Source organism: Macaca mulatta, chromosome 12 (assembly GCF_049350105.2).
Source record: "Macaca mulatta isolate MMU2019108-1 chromosome 12, T2T-MMU8v2.0, whole genome shotgun sequence".
NCBI classification, from domain to species: Eukaryota; Metazoa; Chordata; class Mammalia; order Primates; family Cercopithecidae; genus Macaca; species Macaca mulatta.
The window spans coordinates 140,966,311-140,983,232 of NC_133417.1; the positions used below are offsets into that span (position 1 = coordinate 140,966,311).

At 47.5% G+C, this 16,922-nt stretch overlaps 1 protein-coding gene across 4 annotated transcripts in view; it reads left to right on the forward strand.

Moving 5' to 3' along the window:
• The window catches only part of AGAP1 (ArfGAP with GTPase domain, ankyrin repeat and PH domain 1), a 647,080-nt gene that overhangs the window by 219,715 nt on the left and 410,443 nt on the right, over window positions 1-16,922 (forward strand). For all 4 annotated transcript variants that reach the window (XM_015111237.3, NM_001261633.1, XM_077956100.1 and 1 more), the window contains 1 exon segment: window positions 1,432-1,519. In XM_015111237.3, coding sequence (XP_014966723.1) covers window positions 1,432-1,519 — 88 coding nt within the window.

The window sequence follows — 16,922 nt, forward strand, 5'->3', positions numbered from 1 at the left end:
CACAGCTCATTGAGAGAAAGTTGGATATGGACAGGCACATGTTGGGACATTAGAGTGGAGGATCAGCTGGAGATGTGAGGATGCTGCCCTGGCGAGCCCCAGTGTGTGCCGGCAGATGGAGGAAGAGCCCACAGGGCTGGGAGGGAGGTAGAGGCGGAAGCCAGTGTGAGAGTTGGAAGAGAGTATCTTAGCAGCAGCTGCCGGTGATGGGGTCAGGTCAGAGCAAGACAGGCTAGTGGCTTTGAAATGAAAGTCACGGGTGACCTAGTGGGCAGTTTCCTGGTAGCAGCAGGGCCAGAGCTTCAGATAATTTGAGTGGAGGCAGGAGGGAGGTCAACAAGTGGAACCGAGAGCAAGTGGGGCCAAGAGCAAGTGGGGCCGAGTCCCAGCTCTGGGAATGGCAGGTGGCCTTAATGAGCACCTGTGCCCAAGGATGGGTCCCTTGTGATGTTTTGGGCTTTTAAAGGAATCAGTTCGATCATGCTTAAATTTGATCGCTAGCAATGTTCTAGTGGGGAAGGAAAAGATTAAAATGCAGGAGATTTTTGATGAGCAGCTTCCCACAGAAGGCAGCGTCGGGGGGATACAGCTCCCAGGCACAGGGAAAGGGAGGCTTCCTGTGGGATCCGCCCACTTGGAGGCTTGGAGGCCAGGTGTGTCCACTGTGTCAACAGGGAGCCTTCCTCTGAAGAAGCCCCTGGAGCGTCAGCCTCGTCGCCGGGTTACTGCTAGGACAGCGGCCCTCATGTCACCCTTACTCCTGAGGGTCGCCTTCTAATCCAGCACAAACGAGCACCTTTGCCGTCTCTCCCAGCAGCCCCGGCACCGTCCCCTTTTTCTCGGAGATGCCGTGGTGGGTCCTGTGTCTGGGAGGCAGGTGTGTGCCCTCCTTACCTGTATGGCCGGCCCCTGCCTCACTGCTCCACCCCCCGGTCTCCCCACACTGCTCTTTTCTGCTCCTGTTGTCCTGCCCCCAAGTCTACCCTAGACTCATTCCCTAGAGATGCTACCATGCATGGGTCCTCGCCACTCTGCCCACGTCACTCAGCTCTGCCCTTGGATGCCACCTCACCTGCTGCTTTTCCCCGTCTCTGGAGGGTGCACAGTAGATGCCGGCGGGCTAACTCAAGGAACACAGCCCTGATGTAAGCAATGTGCTTGTTTTCTGGAAGAATACCAAACCAGTGTTTATACCAGCATTGCTGATGCCATTGCAGCTGTTGAGGCTGATGAGAACGTGAGATGTTAATTAAGAGTGTTGGACTCCCTTTTACTCCAATAGAAGTAGTGAACGAGCTTGTTTTTGGCCATCCAGCCAGTGCTTGGTTATGTTTGTGTTTAGGCCTCCTGTCTATTTTAGCCTCTTTGTATTTGCAAAATGCCAAATAGAGTGATTTGCTTATGCTTAACGGTTGTCCGTTTCTGTTTCAGGGAATTGTGGGTAACTTGGCCAGCGGCAAGTCTGCCCTGGTGCACCGGTACCTGACGGGCACTTATGTCCAGGAGGAGTCTCCGGAAGGTATGCTGTTTGGCAGGCAGTTGGAAGCTTAAGAATGTAGTTTTTAAAAATTTTTCCTTAGCATATTGTAAATCATGACTTTGATGTATCACAGGTCAAGAAAGCAATAAAACATACCAAGCAGTAAAAACCCTTAAGTATGTGGTTTCTTCTGTAGTATTTCTAGCAAACCCATTATATTCACTTTGATATTTGGAATAGTACAGTAGAACCATGAAATACCATTGAATTTATTTCTTATCTAATTGTTCTGTCCTTTCAAATGTCGTTTTTAATCCAGTGTCCTTTTTATCCACTGTTACTCCTTTAAATATTGACTGGACATTTCTGTGATCTGGATATTGAATTTATACATAATTTGTATGTAATGTTACTGAGTTATAGATAAGAGCCTTTCTGGATAAGACGTTCAGATTACCACCACCATATGTTTGAGTATGTTTCCCCCCTTATATTTATAAACATTTAATAATCATTTTGCATGAGAGTAAGATTTTTTTTTTTTTTTTGCCATTAGGCATTTACTTCTTCAGTTAACATGTCCATATTTTATTTTTTGCCTTAAATAAAGTTATGATAATGATAGGAAAGCGTTTAGCTCCCATGTCCCCTAATGAAGGGGTGTAGTTGACAAGCAGTTTTCTAAATGAAATTTTCTCTCCATGTAACCTTGTTAAATCCAACTCTGAGACACTGAATTTCTGGTTCCTTCTTTTTCTTACTGGCTGTTCCATTCTTTGCAGATATGGATGCAGGTAACTATTCATTTTCTTCATGGCAGCGCTTGTCTTGTTTTGGAGAGAGAGGAAAGGCACCACTTTGTACTGTAGCGTTCCCTTCCCTCCTTGTTCTGTGTGCCATCCTATTTTGTTTCATTTTATCTTTTTTTTCAGTTGAACATTCCACCCTGTTTTGTCCCTTAGTTGTCTTTTTAGCAGTAGTCCCAAGTAGCTTCACCTGTTTCCTGTAACACCTGTCCTAGCATTTAACTCTTGTCCTGAATACTGTGGAACCGTTCGGAAAAGTATAGAAGTGGCTTGAGGCTCTGCCACTGTTTTGCAGAATTGTGCAGTCATGTAATGAACACCTCACGCTTCAGGAAAAGACCTTCCGTACGGAAATGATGATTTAGGAAGATGAGAGATGGAAATGAAGGCTCGTATGTGGGGGTCAGTAAGAGAAAGCTTGCCTCTCCACTGAGAAATGCATACAGATGCTAGAAAATGGCATGATTTGGAGAAATGAGCAAAGGCCACATTTTGCCAAGGCTCTGTCCCTGGGTTTTGATGGCTTTTATTTGCTCCTTTGTGTTGGAGTCTGAATTTTAGCCACAGTCAGCTGATGACAGCTAGAGAATCTTTTAGAGATGTTCCCTTGGGTTTTCCACTTATTTCTCAGGGCTCGCTATTGTAGAGGTTATACAGAGGTTAACTCACCTGCAAGTGAAATGACCACCTTTTCCGAGTAAATCTACCTTCAGGCCCCTGCAACTCTGTGGATTTCAACCTGGGATCACAGGAAGTTAGATGTGGGTGGGGCTCTGGTTTTGTTGCTGTTGCTCTGGCTGTCCCTGGCTCTGGGGTTCAGGTGTCTGGTGGGGCAGCCCTGGAGGCCCTGGGTCTCTGGAGTAAGAACAAGGACCACGCCTCCCTCATGGTAGCCTTTCTGCTGTATGGCTGGGCATTTTTGTGGCTTTTTGCTTTTTTCCCTCTGGGCATTCACAGTGTGTTCCGTTGTGTTTGGTTCCAGCTGTGATGTCTTTGCAATGCATAATCGACCCTTACATTTTGACTAACACCAAGGCATTTCTCTTGAACGTTTATACATCAAAAGGAAGGATTTTGGGGGGACCTAAACTGATCGCTAACCGCCCTGCTTCTTTGATTTTTCAAGTAGTACATTTTACTCCATTGAAATTTCATAGTGTTGTCTATGGTTTTTAAAAATACATTATTGTTAAGAGTAGGAGCGTGGGTGAGTACCTCCCTTTCTTCATCTGCAGAGTGGAACTAGCTCATCCTCTCCATGGGGCCCCATGCCCAAGGCTTCCTGGGTCAGGGGAAAGATCATGATCCCTGACCTTTTCTCATGCCCTGCAGCAGCCCTCCCTGGGGATGTGGCCTCTCATCTTTTCACTCATGGTCCCAGGGATTGTTCTGTGGGAGTGTGAGGAGCTGACAGCAGCAGACACCCAGGTGCACCCCAGTGGGTGTGCGTCTAGGGCCCCCGGGTGCTGAAAGAATTATGAATATGTGGCTCCTCGTGCCTGGAAGACTCTTAGTGCTGCTGAATTCATTCTTCTCATGGCTGAGCCACCTTTCCCGTGTAGAACCAAGCAGGTGGTTCCACACTGTCTTTGTCCCTCTTAACGAGACCAGGGAACGGACTTTTACTTCCTGTTCATTTGACTGTGTGCCTCATGACAGTGGCAGCAGGGAGCCGTAGCTTGTTGTAATGTAACTTGTAATGAAGGGAGCCATACTTGCTGTTTGGGAAAGAAAGTGAATGAGAAGCCGTGATTTCTTTCATACCATGGTCCTGCCATCCTGAAATTCCTTCTTATGCTCAGGGAGCCTGTACCTGGAAAGTGATTTCAATTTTTGTCCAGTGAGTGTTGATCAATTACCCGTGCTTTGCTTAATTGAGAAGCTTTAGGTATAGAGTGTTGTGGGTTTGGGGTATAATTTACTGTGCTGTCGCCTGGGTGTGTGGAGAATATCAAAGGGATGTGTTGTCCTTGGGGAGTGCTGGAGGTTGACAAAGCCGATGATGGCCCAGCCTCACCTGTGGTTAGTTACCCACACAAAGGTGAGGGCACAGCCGATGGTGGGAGTGGCTGGCGCCCGGTTGAGGAATTGGATTTTGAGTGAGCTCTGTGACCTTCCCATTTCTTGGTGTACTGCTCCTTTCTCATCAGCCCCCCTTTCCTCATATGACTGCTAGAGCGATCAGCTGGGCAGCTGCTTTGAATGAAAGGCATTTTGCTGTGTATCTGCCTGTCCAGATAGTTCCTTGGATTCTCCCTGTGCTTCTTAAATGTCTGTACCCTGTTCTTCTGATTTATTAGTGCGTGAATATCCTTTATATCCTAATCCTGACCCGTGGCTGGGATATGTAGCTTGCTGGGAGCGGTGAGGTGGTGAGGGCCTTCCTGTCTTCAGGGGAGAGCTCTCTCGCGGTAGAAAGATTTCTGGTGCACAGCTGTCTCCAGATCCGAGCCTGCTTTTCATCAAATACATCAGATGGATTTTAGCTCCATCCCAGAGGGTATATCTGCTGTCTTTTAATTGTATGATGCATTTTGGTTGAACTTTATTCTTGTAGTGAGGAGAGCCAACTCACAAGATTTGGATCATATTATTTATTTATTTTGAGACGGAGTCTCACTCTGTCACCCAGACTGGAGTACAGTGGCACGATCTCAGCTCACTGCAACCTCTGCCTCCAGGGTTCAGGTGATCCTCCTGCCGAGGCCTCCTGAGTAGCTGCTATTACAGGTGCGTGCCCCCGTGCCTGGATACTTTTTGTATTTTTTAGTAGAGGTGGGATTTCACCATATTGGCCAGGCTGGTCTTGAACTCCTGACCTCAAGTGATCCACCCGCCTGGGCCTCCCAGAGTGCTGGGATTACAGGCATGAGCCACCACATCCAGCCAACATTTAGATAATTTTAAAGATGCAGTTCAAATGAGGGAAGGATGTAAATACTCTGTTTTTCAGTTAGTGAATTAGCAGCGCAGAAGTGGTAACGCGGCAGGGAGCTTGGGATTCCATGAAAGCAGTCAGAGAGTAAAAGTCTTGGATTGACAGATTCCTTAACTCTGTGTGTGTGTGTGTGTACAGCTAGGTGTGTAGTACGTGTATGTGTACTTCAGTCCTAGCACTGTAGTAACAAACCACCACACACAGTGTGGCTTAAAACAGAAATGTATTCTCATAGTTCTCAGAAGTCTGAAATCAAGGTGTTGATGGGGTCGTAAACCTCTTGCATTGACAGATTCCTTAATTTTGTGTGTGTGTGTGTGTGTGTGTGTGTGTGTGTATGTACAGCTAGGTGTGTAGTACATGTATGTGTACTTCAGTCCTAGCACTGTAGTAACAAACTACCACACACAGTGTGGCGTAAAACAGAAATGTATTCTCATAGTTCTTAGAAGTCTGAAATCAAGGTATTAACGGGGTTGATTCCTTTTGCAGCTTCGAGGTTGAATGTTGAATCTGTTCCGTGTCTGTGCAGTTCTGAATTAATTAGTGCGTGAATATCCTTTATGTCCTAATCCTGACCTGTAGCTAGGATATGTAGATTGCTGGGAGGGGTGAGGTGGTGAGGGCCTTCCTGTCTTCAGGGGAGCGCTCTCTTGGTAGAAACATTTCTGGTGCAGAGCCGTCGCCAGATCTGAGCCTACTTTTCAGCAGATACATCAGATGCATTTTAGCTCCATCCCAGTGGGTAACATCTGCTGTCTTTTAATTGTGTGATGCATTTTGGTTGATATTTTATTGTTACAGTGAAGAGAGCCAACTCACAAGATTTAGATAATTTTAAAGATGCGGTTCAAATGAGGGAAGGATGTAAATACTGTTTTTCAATTAGTGAATTAACAATGCGAAAGTGGGTCACTGCGTAGAGAGCTTGTGATTTCATGAAAGCAGTCAGAGAGTAAACCTCTTGTATAGACACTTTCCTTAATTGGGTGTGCATGCTCACGCGTGTGTGTGTGTGCACACCCAGGTGTGTAATATATGTATGTGTACCTCAGTCCTAGGGCTGTGGTAACAAAGTACCACAAACTGTGGCTTAAAACAGAAATGTATTCTCACAATTCTCGCAAGTCAGAAATGAAGGTATTGACGCCATTGGTCCCTCTGCAGGCTTTGAGGTTGAATCTGTTGTATGTCTGTGCACAGTTGTGTGATTTAGTTAGTGCGTGAATATCCTTTATCCTAATCATGACCTGTGGCTGGGATATTTAGATGGCTGGGAGAGTTTCTGGTGGTGGTCAGCAATCCCTGGCGTTTCTTGGCTCATAGACTCCTAACTCCAGTCTCTGTCTCTGTGGTCACAGCGTTTTCCCAGCTACCGGTGACCGTGTCCAAACTTTTTTTCTTATAAGGACAACAGCCATTTGATTAGGGCCCACCCTCCTCCAGCATGACATCATCTTTACTTGATCCCATCTACAAAGACCCTGTATCCAAGTGAGGTCCCACCACAGGTCCCAGGGGTTAGGGCTTGAACGTATCTTTTGGGGGACACATTCAGTCTGCAACAGTGTGTGTGTTATATACCTGTGATGTTTTCCAGGGGTGTCCAGTCTTTTGGCTTCCCTGGGCTACATTGGAAGAAGAAGAATTGTCTTGGGCCACACATAAAATACACTAACACTAACAATAGCCAATCAGCTAAAAAAAAAAAAAAATTATACACACACTAAAAACTCATGTGTTAAGAAAGTTTACGAATTTGTGTTGGGCCTCATTCAAAGCCGTCCTGGGTGGCAGGTTAGAGAAGCTTGGTTTAGACGGGCACTGCACTTAGAACTGCTGGAGTTGGCCCCATCACTTGGTGGTGGTCACGGTTCTGCCGGCGACGCTTTTGCAAGCTCCGCTGGTGTTCTAGAACCTCACAAGGACTCATTGGCTGGCAGTGACCTTCACACCTCTGAGGACAATTTCACAGCTGCCATTCACTTCCAGAATCAGATGAAAATTTCTCATTTGCCAGTTGAGCCCTATTAATGGCTGCTGATTAGAATCGTGTGACGTTTTGGGGGTGTGATGTGACTTTGGTCATCGTGTGTTTATGTGCTTCATATTCAGCATGTGCCTGCTTCCCCCAACACAGGCCCCACATGATGCCACTGAGCTTTTAACTCTCCTTTCAAAACAGAAAAAGTGAAAGGAAACAAAGCTAGGACATCCAGTATTATGTGGACGTTTGATAGGAAATGTGGACCTGCCCTGAGACCCTTCAGCCCCTGCAGGTGGGGAGAGCGCGGCCCCCGCAAGTGGGGAGGGCGCAGCCCCCGCAGGTGGGGAGAGTGTGGCGACCTCCTGAGATCTTTCCAGGTTGCAGAACTGAGTCATTGCTCTGAGACCCATTCGCTAGGACGTCTTTCTCTGTGACACCCATGGTGTCCCAGGTGCCCTGGGCCATGGGCCCTCCTGAGCTGTACAGGGTAGCCCATGTGCTAGAAGGACCTAAGGACCAGAAAAGCTGAAAGCCGGCACCACGTTGAGATCGTGGCACACCTGAGTAGGGCAGAAAGGTGGCCCCACAAGTTTCCCAAGATGAGATTAAACTGTGTATGGATTGAGTGGGAGCTTTTATGGTTGGCTGGTCGAGACCGACTTGAGAATGTTCACAGACCAACTCCAAGCTGCGAAATGGCACTGAAAGTACCGAGAGGAAGTACTGAGAGCCGCCTTTCATCCCAGATCTGGAAGAAACCAACATCCAGGTGTGAAAGGGGCAAAAGGAGGGCCGAGGCCGGCCTGCCAATGGGGCCCAGTGGCTGCCTGCGAGGGTCAGTGTTGTCGTAGCCTGCTGCCACCACACAGAGGGATTCGCAGGGAAGGGCCTTAGCCAGGCATGATGTGGGAACATCGGCCCTGTCATTCCCGAGTCTTCATGAGCTTAATTCAGCAGGGGCTCCTTCCTTCAGTGATGGAATCTGGAGTTTCTGATTGATTCTTAACCAACTCAAAATTTTAGGCAGAAAGCTAGCTCCAAGGCTGAGACAGTCCTGAATGTGCCTAGGCCAACAGCCAGCAAGCTCCTGGCTGGGAGCCCGGTAATGGGGATGGCTGGTAAAAGCTGTGCCCGCCCTGCCTCCCTCCCAGAAGGGTGACCCTCCAGCCCCATCAGCCCCATCTCCAGGCTCTCCCATCTTCCCAGCTCGGGCCACACATAGGTAGCAGCTATCCCCATGCTCTGTCCCAAAGACAGAACACATTGGTCACTAGGAGGTTAGCCTCCCCTGTTCATTTTGCCGATAGAATATGATAGTCGTAGCTGGAAGAGTAAGGTGAAGGGACTCAAGGCAGCTCTTTCACTCGAGAGCCTGCCAGCGTAGGGCAGGGGAAGCCGGTGCCCTCCCAGGTGGAAAAGGTACCTGCGAGGGGGCTTCCCTATGTAAAGAAGAGTCCAAAACAGATAAGGGAGACTGAAGAAACCTCAACACCCCGTGCTCATGAGGAAAAGCTTTAAGAGAAAATACCAGGTGCTAAGAGCAATTACAACTACCAGGTAAGGACCAGTGAGAAACAGTGGGTGAGATTAAGCTTGACGGTTCCATAACTCAGGAAAGTCGAGTTTTTGAGCATAAGTCCTAGGAAATTCTCAAACATACTTTTGCTTTGTGCCTGGGAAGTAGGAAAGTACACCAGACCCATTTCATTTCTCACATCTCTCCAGAGAACCCTTTCGCTTGTCTGTTCGGTTTATTTGGTTCACATCAGAGTTTGCTCAAGGCTTGGAGGTTCTGTAGGAAGAAATGAGCTGCTTCACCTCCTGGAGAAAGGACGTCTCGTTTCCAGCATCTCGGGGGTCAGGCTGTGCTGTACTGAGGCTGAAGGGTTCTGGGATTTTCCACTGCGTGTTTGGTTTCTGTTGCTTGTTCCTAGCTGCTGATGCGGCATGCTGGAGGAGAGTTCTACTGGCCACTGGCTTCTGGCCCCCAGGGCCAGCTGGCTGTACGGCCACCTTCGTCTTTCTCCCGGGGTCAGCCTTACTACCCTCCTCCAGGACTGCCTAGAATTTTTTCCTGTCATCAGGATAGTAAATGTGTTCTCAGGAGCACGTGTATCTTAAATATGTTTTAACGAATGTTTACTTAGTTTCCTAGAAACAAAACATGTGGTAAACACCCAGTCTTATTTTCTGGGACACATGAAGTGTGTTTAAGCTGTCAGCTCCAAAAACCCTTTCCAAGTCAAATAAGTTAAAAAAAAAAATAGTTGTCAGCTACCACTGCATCCCAGATGTTAGGGCTTATTTCTAAAGCTGTTCTTGGGTGCTGTTTAATGTTCCAGTGGAAAAAGAACCTGTAATACTCCAGTAACACATGACTAGTCGTGAAATCTAGCCATTTAGGTTTTTCAACCTGAATTTGACCGTTAGTTGCAACCAAGTGATTATAAACACATGATAATTTTTTAATGAGGATTATCTGTAAACTTTGAGATTATGAGCCTGCTGCTGTGTTGGTTTCATAGATAAAGCAGAAGTCAGTTCAGCCATCTTCACTGATGATTATCAGAATTACCCTGATCGCTCACCATGGAAATACCGTTCCCCTTTGTTCTTGTCTTCCTCTGTGTGTGACAGTCCCTAACTTGACCCCTGGCATGGAAGCTATCTGTGAGGATCAGGTGATATTGTCTAAAAATAGGTAAAGGATGCTAACATTACTAGATGTTCAAAAAAATAATAAAAGGAAGCATGTTCTGTTTCATTTTGAGCAAGGGAAAAAAGCTGTAAAATCAGACTAAGGAGATTGTCATGTTTTTGGCATTGATGAAATTGGCAGGGCAAAGTGTGTTTTTGAGTTGGCTGCATGGACTCAGAATGTATTGTCCCATATTGTTACAATTAATTTGACAAGAAATCCAGGGCTTACTGAAAGCCATACTGGGCCTGCGGTGGAGCCTGCGTTCCAGGGAAAAGACCTTTCTGAATGAGTAACCGTGATTCAGGGCTGGGACTTACACCCGATCTGGGAGCGCCCTGAAGAGGACAAGCCCGCTGGCTTCTGTCGGGAGTCACTGTCTCCTCAGGGCAGGACCCAGACGCTCATAGGTGTCCCTTAACTCACAGAGAGCCCAGAAACAGCACAGCACATGCTGTTGACGTAACTGTTGCTTTCCTAAGAAACCTCACGACATCAGAGGTTTTAACAAAACCGTTCTTTAAGAGGAAAAAGGAGACTAGAGCCTAGAAAGTTTCACATATGTAATTACTAATCATTTTTCATTTTTCCTAGAGAAATTTTACCCCAAAGGTGTTCTGAGGCTGTATGCGCATTTACCTGTTAATTGCGGATTAACAGAGCCATTGGATCTATCCCAAGGGAACCACCATCACACACTTTCACCTGTGTTCACTGCTCCCGTCTGCCCATGTCTTTGGCCTTGATCACACCATCTCTCTGGAAGCCCAGCTCCACGTCCAGGAGACCAGATGGCAGCAGACCAGTCTGCCCCTGGCCAGGAACCTCTTGCTCTGGTCTGGAAGCCCCAGAGCCATGCCCATTGTGTTAGTCTATGCTCTTGGTTGCAAGAGATGGTTGACCAACTTCGAAGAGCTAAAACAGAAAGGCAGGGGGCCAGTGGTGAATTATTAACTTCGTAACTTGCATCCCTGGAGCAGCCAAGGGGATGGATTTAGTTTTAGAAAGACCCTAATCTCCTGATGCACTGGAGTTCTTGAGGAACCCTCTCCCCCATTTCTTGCCTGTGTTGGTCTTCATGCCCAGCCAGGTCTCCCCACTTGGTAGCAAGCCCTTCATGGTGGTTTCATGGTCCTTAGTGCTCAGATATGGTGAGGAGGGAAAGGTGAGTATTTTTGTCAATAGCTCCAGCAAAAGACTATAAGTCAGTTCCACGTGGCCTCGTTTGAGCCACGTGCTTTTCCCTAAAACAATCAGTATCACAGGGGTTGGAGGGGATGTTTTGATTGTTCTGTGCCTTGGGGTAGGGAGAAGAGGTCGGCCTAATTGAGCTGAGTGGCTTGAGCAGGAGGAGTATGATAGACTAGGGCTGGGCAGAAGGTGGACTCGAGAAAAGGCAGGGAGGCACGTCTGCACCTTGTGTCTTCAGGATTTGTCCTTTTTAAGCATTTTGACCAGTATGGGGTTTGGAGGGAGGGGGGTGTTGTGCAGTGCAGTTCTCTCTCCTAATTCACAGATCAGGTTACACCCAGCTTGCACGGTTTGAACTTGGGTGCTAAAGGAGAAGCACCTGGGGTATGTTTGAATTCACCCCAAAGCTACCTCTGGTAAATGTCTCCCTGTGGCTTTTACAATCTCACTTGGGCTGTGGACCTCTGACGTTTTCAGGCAAGTTTTTCCTTCTTAATCTCCAATGCCGAAAGCTTAGTCTTTGGAATGTTATACGTTGTTTGGATCTTAAAAATGTCAGCTCACAAAATAATGTTTTTACATCCTTCCTCCAACATCATCAGCCACATTAACTCACCACCACTCCTCCTCTCCCCTTCTCCCCCAACCTATTTTATCGGTGTCAGAAAAGGGGAGAGAGCAGTTTCTCAGAAGGTACCCATATTGATCATAATACAGCCTTTCTTAGGCATAGGCAATCCAGCAATCAGGGTTGAATGGTTTCCTGTGGAAGGTAGCATACTGAAAAAGGTGAAGTGCAGAGAAAAGACAGGGTGAGGGTGCAGCATGTCTAGTTTGAGGGTCTGGCTGTGGGTCAGGATGGAGAGATTGATACTTGAGAGGAGGCCGGGAATGAAATTGAACGTGCGGAGCACACGTTCCACTCAGCAGTGGTTAGAGCTGGGATTGCCTCTCGCAGCTCCCCGAAGAAAATGTTGCATCCTGTAAGATCGTGCCTGCCCAGTGGGGACCTGGACACTAAGTGCTACTTCTCTGCCTGTGGCAAACTCCAAGGGCCAGGACAGTGGAGACAAGGAAAGTAGAAGTTGAAGGAAGGTCCCAATAGCAAATTAGGTCGAGTGCCAGAAAGAATTACATCAGGAGAATTTGAGATGTAATGAAAGTGCCCTCTAGCTCCCCACTCCGCTTCATGGGCTACCAGCCATGAGATCTGAAAAGGACTGGGCTAGACTCTGTGTGTGTGTGTGTGTGTGTGTGTGTGTGTGTGTGTGTGTGTGTATGTGTGCTAGACTCTGTGTGTGTGTGTGTGTATGTGTGTGTGCGCACGCGCGCTCTTAAATCAATGTAAATTAGGCTATATACGGCTGCCAATAATCTGCAAAAGATGACAGTTTCATATGGTTCCAATGGCTTAACATAATAAATTCATTAATGATTGACCCAGACTCGAAATGGAAACCTGATTCAACTCACAGTGTAGTCCTTTATCCATGCTTGGTGGCTTCTGGAAGGCACAGAGTTCGGGAGGATTCTGAGGCAGGGTCTGGGTGCAGGAGGAGTGCTAGTGTGACAGCTTCTGGTGCCTGCCCTGGGTCCACAAGCTGGTGGTCTCTTCTTGTTGCGTGAGGGCAGCCCATGTGGCCAGCGTTTATTTTCGGAGCCCCGTTTCTTAATGTTGTATATTTTTAAAAATAATTAACACCACCACAAGCAAGAAGGAAAAAAATCAACACTTGCTCTTTGAAGGCCGAATACGGTGAAATGAAAGCATGCCTGGTGGACCAAGAGTGGGGTGAGGAGGAGGGGAAGCCAGCCTGCAGCGTCTCCCTCTAGACATAAGGGAGGTTTGGAGCCTGGACAAGAGCAGGGGGTGTGGAGGAACGGTCAAAACCCAGGCGTGATGTGGCTGCACCATCTGGCAGGAGACCAGGCCAGCTGCTGTGTGGGTCTTCCAGGGACAGAGAGAGGAGAAGTGGGGTTGGCCGGGCAGAGGCACGATAGAGTCAGGGCGGCTGGGCTCCAGGGCTCCTGCCAGGTTGTTAGTAGGAGCACTGGCTTTGGAGAGGGACTTAAGAGGACAGATAGGGGAATCCCCAGGCTACCTCTGGACCTTGACACTGGCTAATGGGATGAGCTGCTGAAACCCATCACCATGAAGCCCCCTGTGCTGACTAGGGCACTTGCTCCTTCAGGAGCTGCATCTGCTTATTAGGCCTAAGAAAAACTGGTTCCCAGGTGTGTTTGGACTGTCTAGAACCATGTGACCTGGCACCTACTTTAACATGGGCAGCATCTAGGCTGGGAGCCCCAGGGAGCCTGGCAGTGCCTCAGTGGCAGATGTAGCTCGTTCCAGGATGTTCCAGAGGCAGGAGGTTCCTGGAAGAACCTCTGGGCCTTGGGTGGTCAGCTCAACCTGAGAGCCAGTGACCCCATCCCCCACGAGGATGCTGTAGGGGTGGTCTAGGGGCGGTCTCACCTCTGCCACCTGTGGATGAGAGGCTGGACCCGGTCTTGGTGCTTTCCAGCTCAGGGCGTTGGTCCACTTGGGTATTCTTGGGGACCAAAATCCTAGTTAGGATGGGGACAGGCCTGGAGACAACTTGCTGGCTTCCTTCCATTAAAGCCATTACAGTGTCACCTCAGGATTGTAAGAATTACAAATGCGTTTTCCGGAGTCCCCAGAGTAAAAGGAGTCTAGCAGTTAGAAGAGCAAAGTGCATCTGTCAACAAAAGAAATACCAAAGATGAGACTGCAGCAGCGACCTGTCACCTCGTCTGTGTTGCTACTGCCTGAGAACAGAGGTTTTTAGTTTTTTTTAAAGGGCCGTAAACATAAAAACAAGGATACAACATGCAAGGCCTAAAATACTTACTTTCTGGCCTTTTACACGAGCAGTTTGCCAGCCCCTACCCTACAGTATGGAAAACTGACGTAGAATAGTCAAATCGCATAAGATTTCGTGGTTTCTCCATGCAGGCTCATCGAATAGCAACCACCCTTTCTTAGTTTCTTGAAACAAGCACCTTATTTACATTCAGAGATTATATGTGGACTAACAGCTCATCAGCCCATACTTTCACATACTCACTTCCTGAATTGTGTATTGAAAAAGAGAGTTCATGTAAAGCCAATTATTTTTTAATCTAAAGTTACGCTCACATAGGAACCACTAGTGTAGAGCAATAGGCTCTGAGGGACGAGGAGCCCGTGTGGGCAGCCGAGTAACTGCCGAGGGGCCCCTGAGTGGCACTCTGCTCTCCCACTTGCTTCCTGCCCTCTGGATTCTAACACTTGTGCCATTGTGCATCCATCTCAGGTCACGGTGCCATTACTTGGTGAGAAAGCCTTATTTAAATACCCCAGGTGAGGAGTTAGGCACTTTCTCCAGTTCTGCAATGCTCCTTTGTTTCCTTTTTTTTTTTTTTTTTTTTTAAACGAGACAAGGTCTCACTCTGTCACCTGGGCTGGAGTGCAGTGGTGCCATCATAGCTCACTACACCTTGAACTCCTGGGCTCAAGCGATCTTCTTGACTTGGCCTCCCAAAGTTCTGGTATTACAGGTGTGAGCCACCATGCCTATTTACCTTTTTTATGCTTAAAATAAATGTACAAAATATTAAAAATCATTTTCCTCACAAGAACCAAATGTGTATGACTAAATATGTTAAGTTGACCATGCAGGCTATTTCAGAGACAGTGGGAGATGCGGAAATATTCAAGCACCACTGCGTTGGTGGGTGTTGGAAGATTTTCAATCAACAGTTTACTTATTTGGTTGTAAATTAGGTTTTATTGGGTGGGGCCCATCATTATGTGACTATTTTTTTTCTTCAAAGTGGTGATTGAAAAGCAGCCCCCAACCGTTTTCTCTGAGAGGTGCAGGCTGAGCCTGCCTGCAGCTCACCCCCAACCCCCAGCCCCCAGCCCGGCTCTCCTTGTCTAACATGAGTCAGTTTGCTTCTCCTGCTGCTCTGGACAATAAACTCCATCAGGGCGGAGACCTTGTCTTGTTCACCCTATTCCTGGCATCAAGGCTGTGTCTGGCATGTTATGGGGCTGGATGTTTGGTGGTGGTTGAGATGACCAAGATGTTCTTGACCTGTGTGGGGTGGTAATGGAGAAACAGGCACAGGTGCTTGTGGTGTAGTTGCAGAAAAGGAGCTCACACCAATAGGAACCAGATTGTATCACTGGCTGAGTATACAGCAGATGCGTTCCCCTTTGTTCTTTTATCACTTGCTTACCTGCAAGCTCTGGTCTGACTTTAGGAACATGCCACACACTTGGATCAACATGGACTCCTTTACTGGAGATTTGTAGAATCTTTTCCCTGGAGCCATTTGAGAAGCACTTGTCCAAGACATGCGATTTTACAGGCTGTTTTGATGTCAGGGAAGAGATGTATCCTGAATCTTCCAGAAAGCATGGAATTACGACTGCGTATTAGGAAGAGGCCTGGCTTTCCTATGGGAATTGAACGGAAGACAGATGCATCTCTCATGTTCTAGTTGTTGCAGTTTTACTGCTTCTGTTCATTGAATTGGTGTTGCCAAACTCTCCCTTCATGTGTGAGTTTCCATTTGGAAATGATATGGTCATGGTCGTAATGTAGCAGTCATTCGTTAATTTTTATGAGCCACTTGTGACATTTCAGGAAGCTGACAGACAGCCGACGTGGATTAGCTCATTTACACCTAGGGAAACAGAGGCACCAGAGGCCACAAGAGATATTCAGGGTCATATAGCCTAGAGGTATGGGCCTGAGGTGGGTTCTTGGAACGTGGCTCAGAGCCCATTCCCCTGCATTGCTGCCCAGAGGGCCGCCACTCATTTCACGGTCAGCAGATGTGCTGACGGGGTTCAGAAGGACTTCTCCTCACCCAGTGGACTGGAGCTGAGCCCACACGTTGGGCCGGATGAGACCCCAGAGCAGCTGCTGAGCTATTGAGAGAAGTGTGAGTTCTGTGAAGCTCTTCGGGAGTCTGGGGTCTTGCTTCCAACAGTGGATTTGCAGAAAGTTCCAATATGCAGAAAGTTCTGAGACAGGCACAGGCAGGACCCGATGGCTGGTGGCAGGACCCCATGGCTGGTGACAGACCTGGGCTGGCAGCCCAGGGAGGTGAGTGGTCGTTTGCAGGCCGACTTCTCTTTCCCGAAGGCATTCTCCGTGTTTTCACGCCGTTATCTCAAAGTGAAGTCCTTATAACTTCACAGGAAAAAACATGCCTTGGGCTTTGTGGCATGCTTGCCCTTTTCAGGTTTGATGATGCTGCAGGGCATATGTTATTCTTTGCAGAACAGTCATGTGTCCCTTAATGATGAGGATTTATTCTGAGACATGTGGTGTTAGGCGATTTCACTGTTGTGCACTCATCATACATGTGCTTACACCTACATGGTGTAGCCTGCTACACACCCAGGCTACGCAAGAGGACCTGTTGCTGCTGGGCCACAACCTGGACATGTGACTGTACTGAATATTGTGGGCAGTTGTAACTCAGTGGCAAGTATTTGTGTATAATCTAAACGTAGACAAGGTACAGTAAAAATAGGTTACTGTGATCTCATGGGACGACTGTCATTTATTGCTCCGTGGTTGACGAAAGTGTTGTTAGGGTGCAGGTGACTGTATCTGAAATTCTGCAGCTGTCAGAGAACACTTTGTTGAGATAATACTATTTTGCAGTAGTTTTAGATCTTTTTTTCTTTTGTTTTTTATTTTTATTCTAACGTCTGCTTTTCTAAGGATATAGTGTTTTCTAGAGGGAAAAAGACTAATAAAATCTAATGAAGTTGCTTCTGCTGACAGTTGGATGTCGTT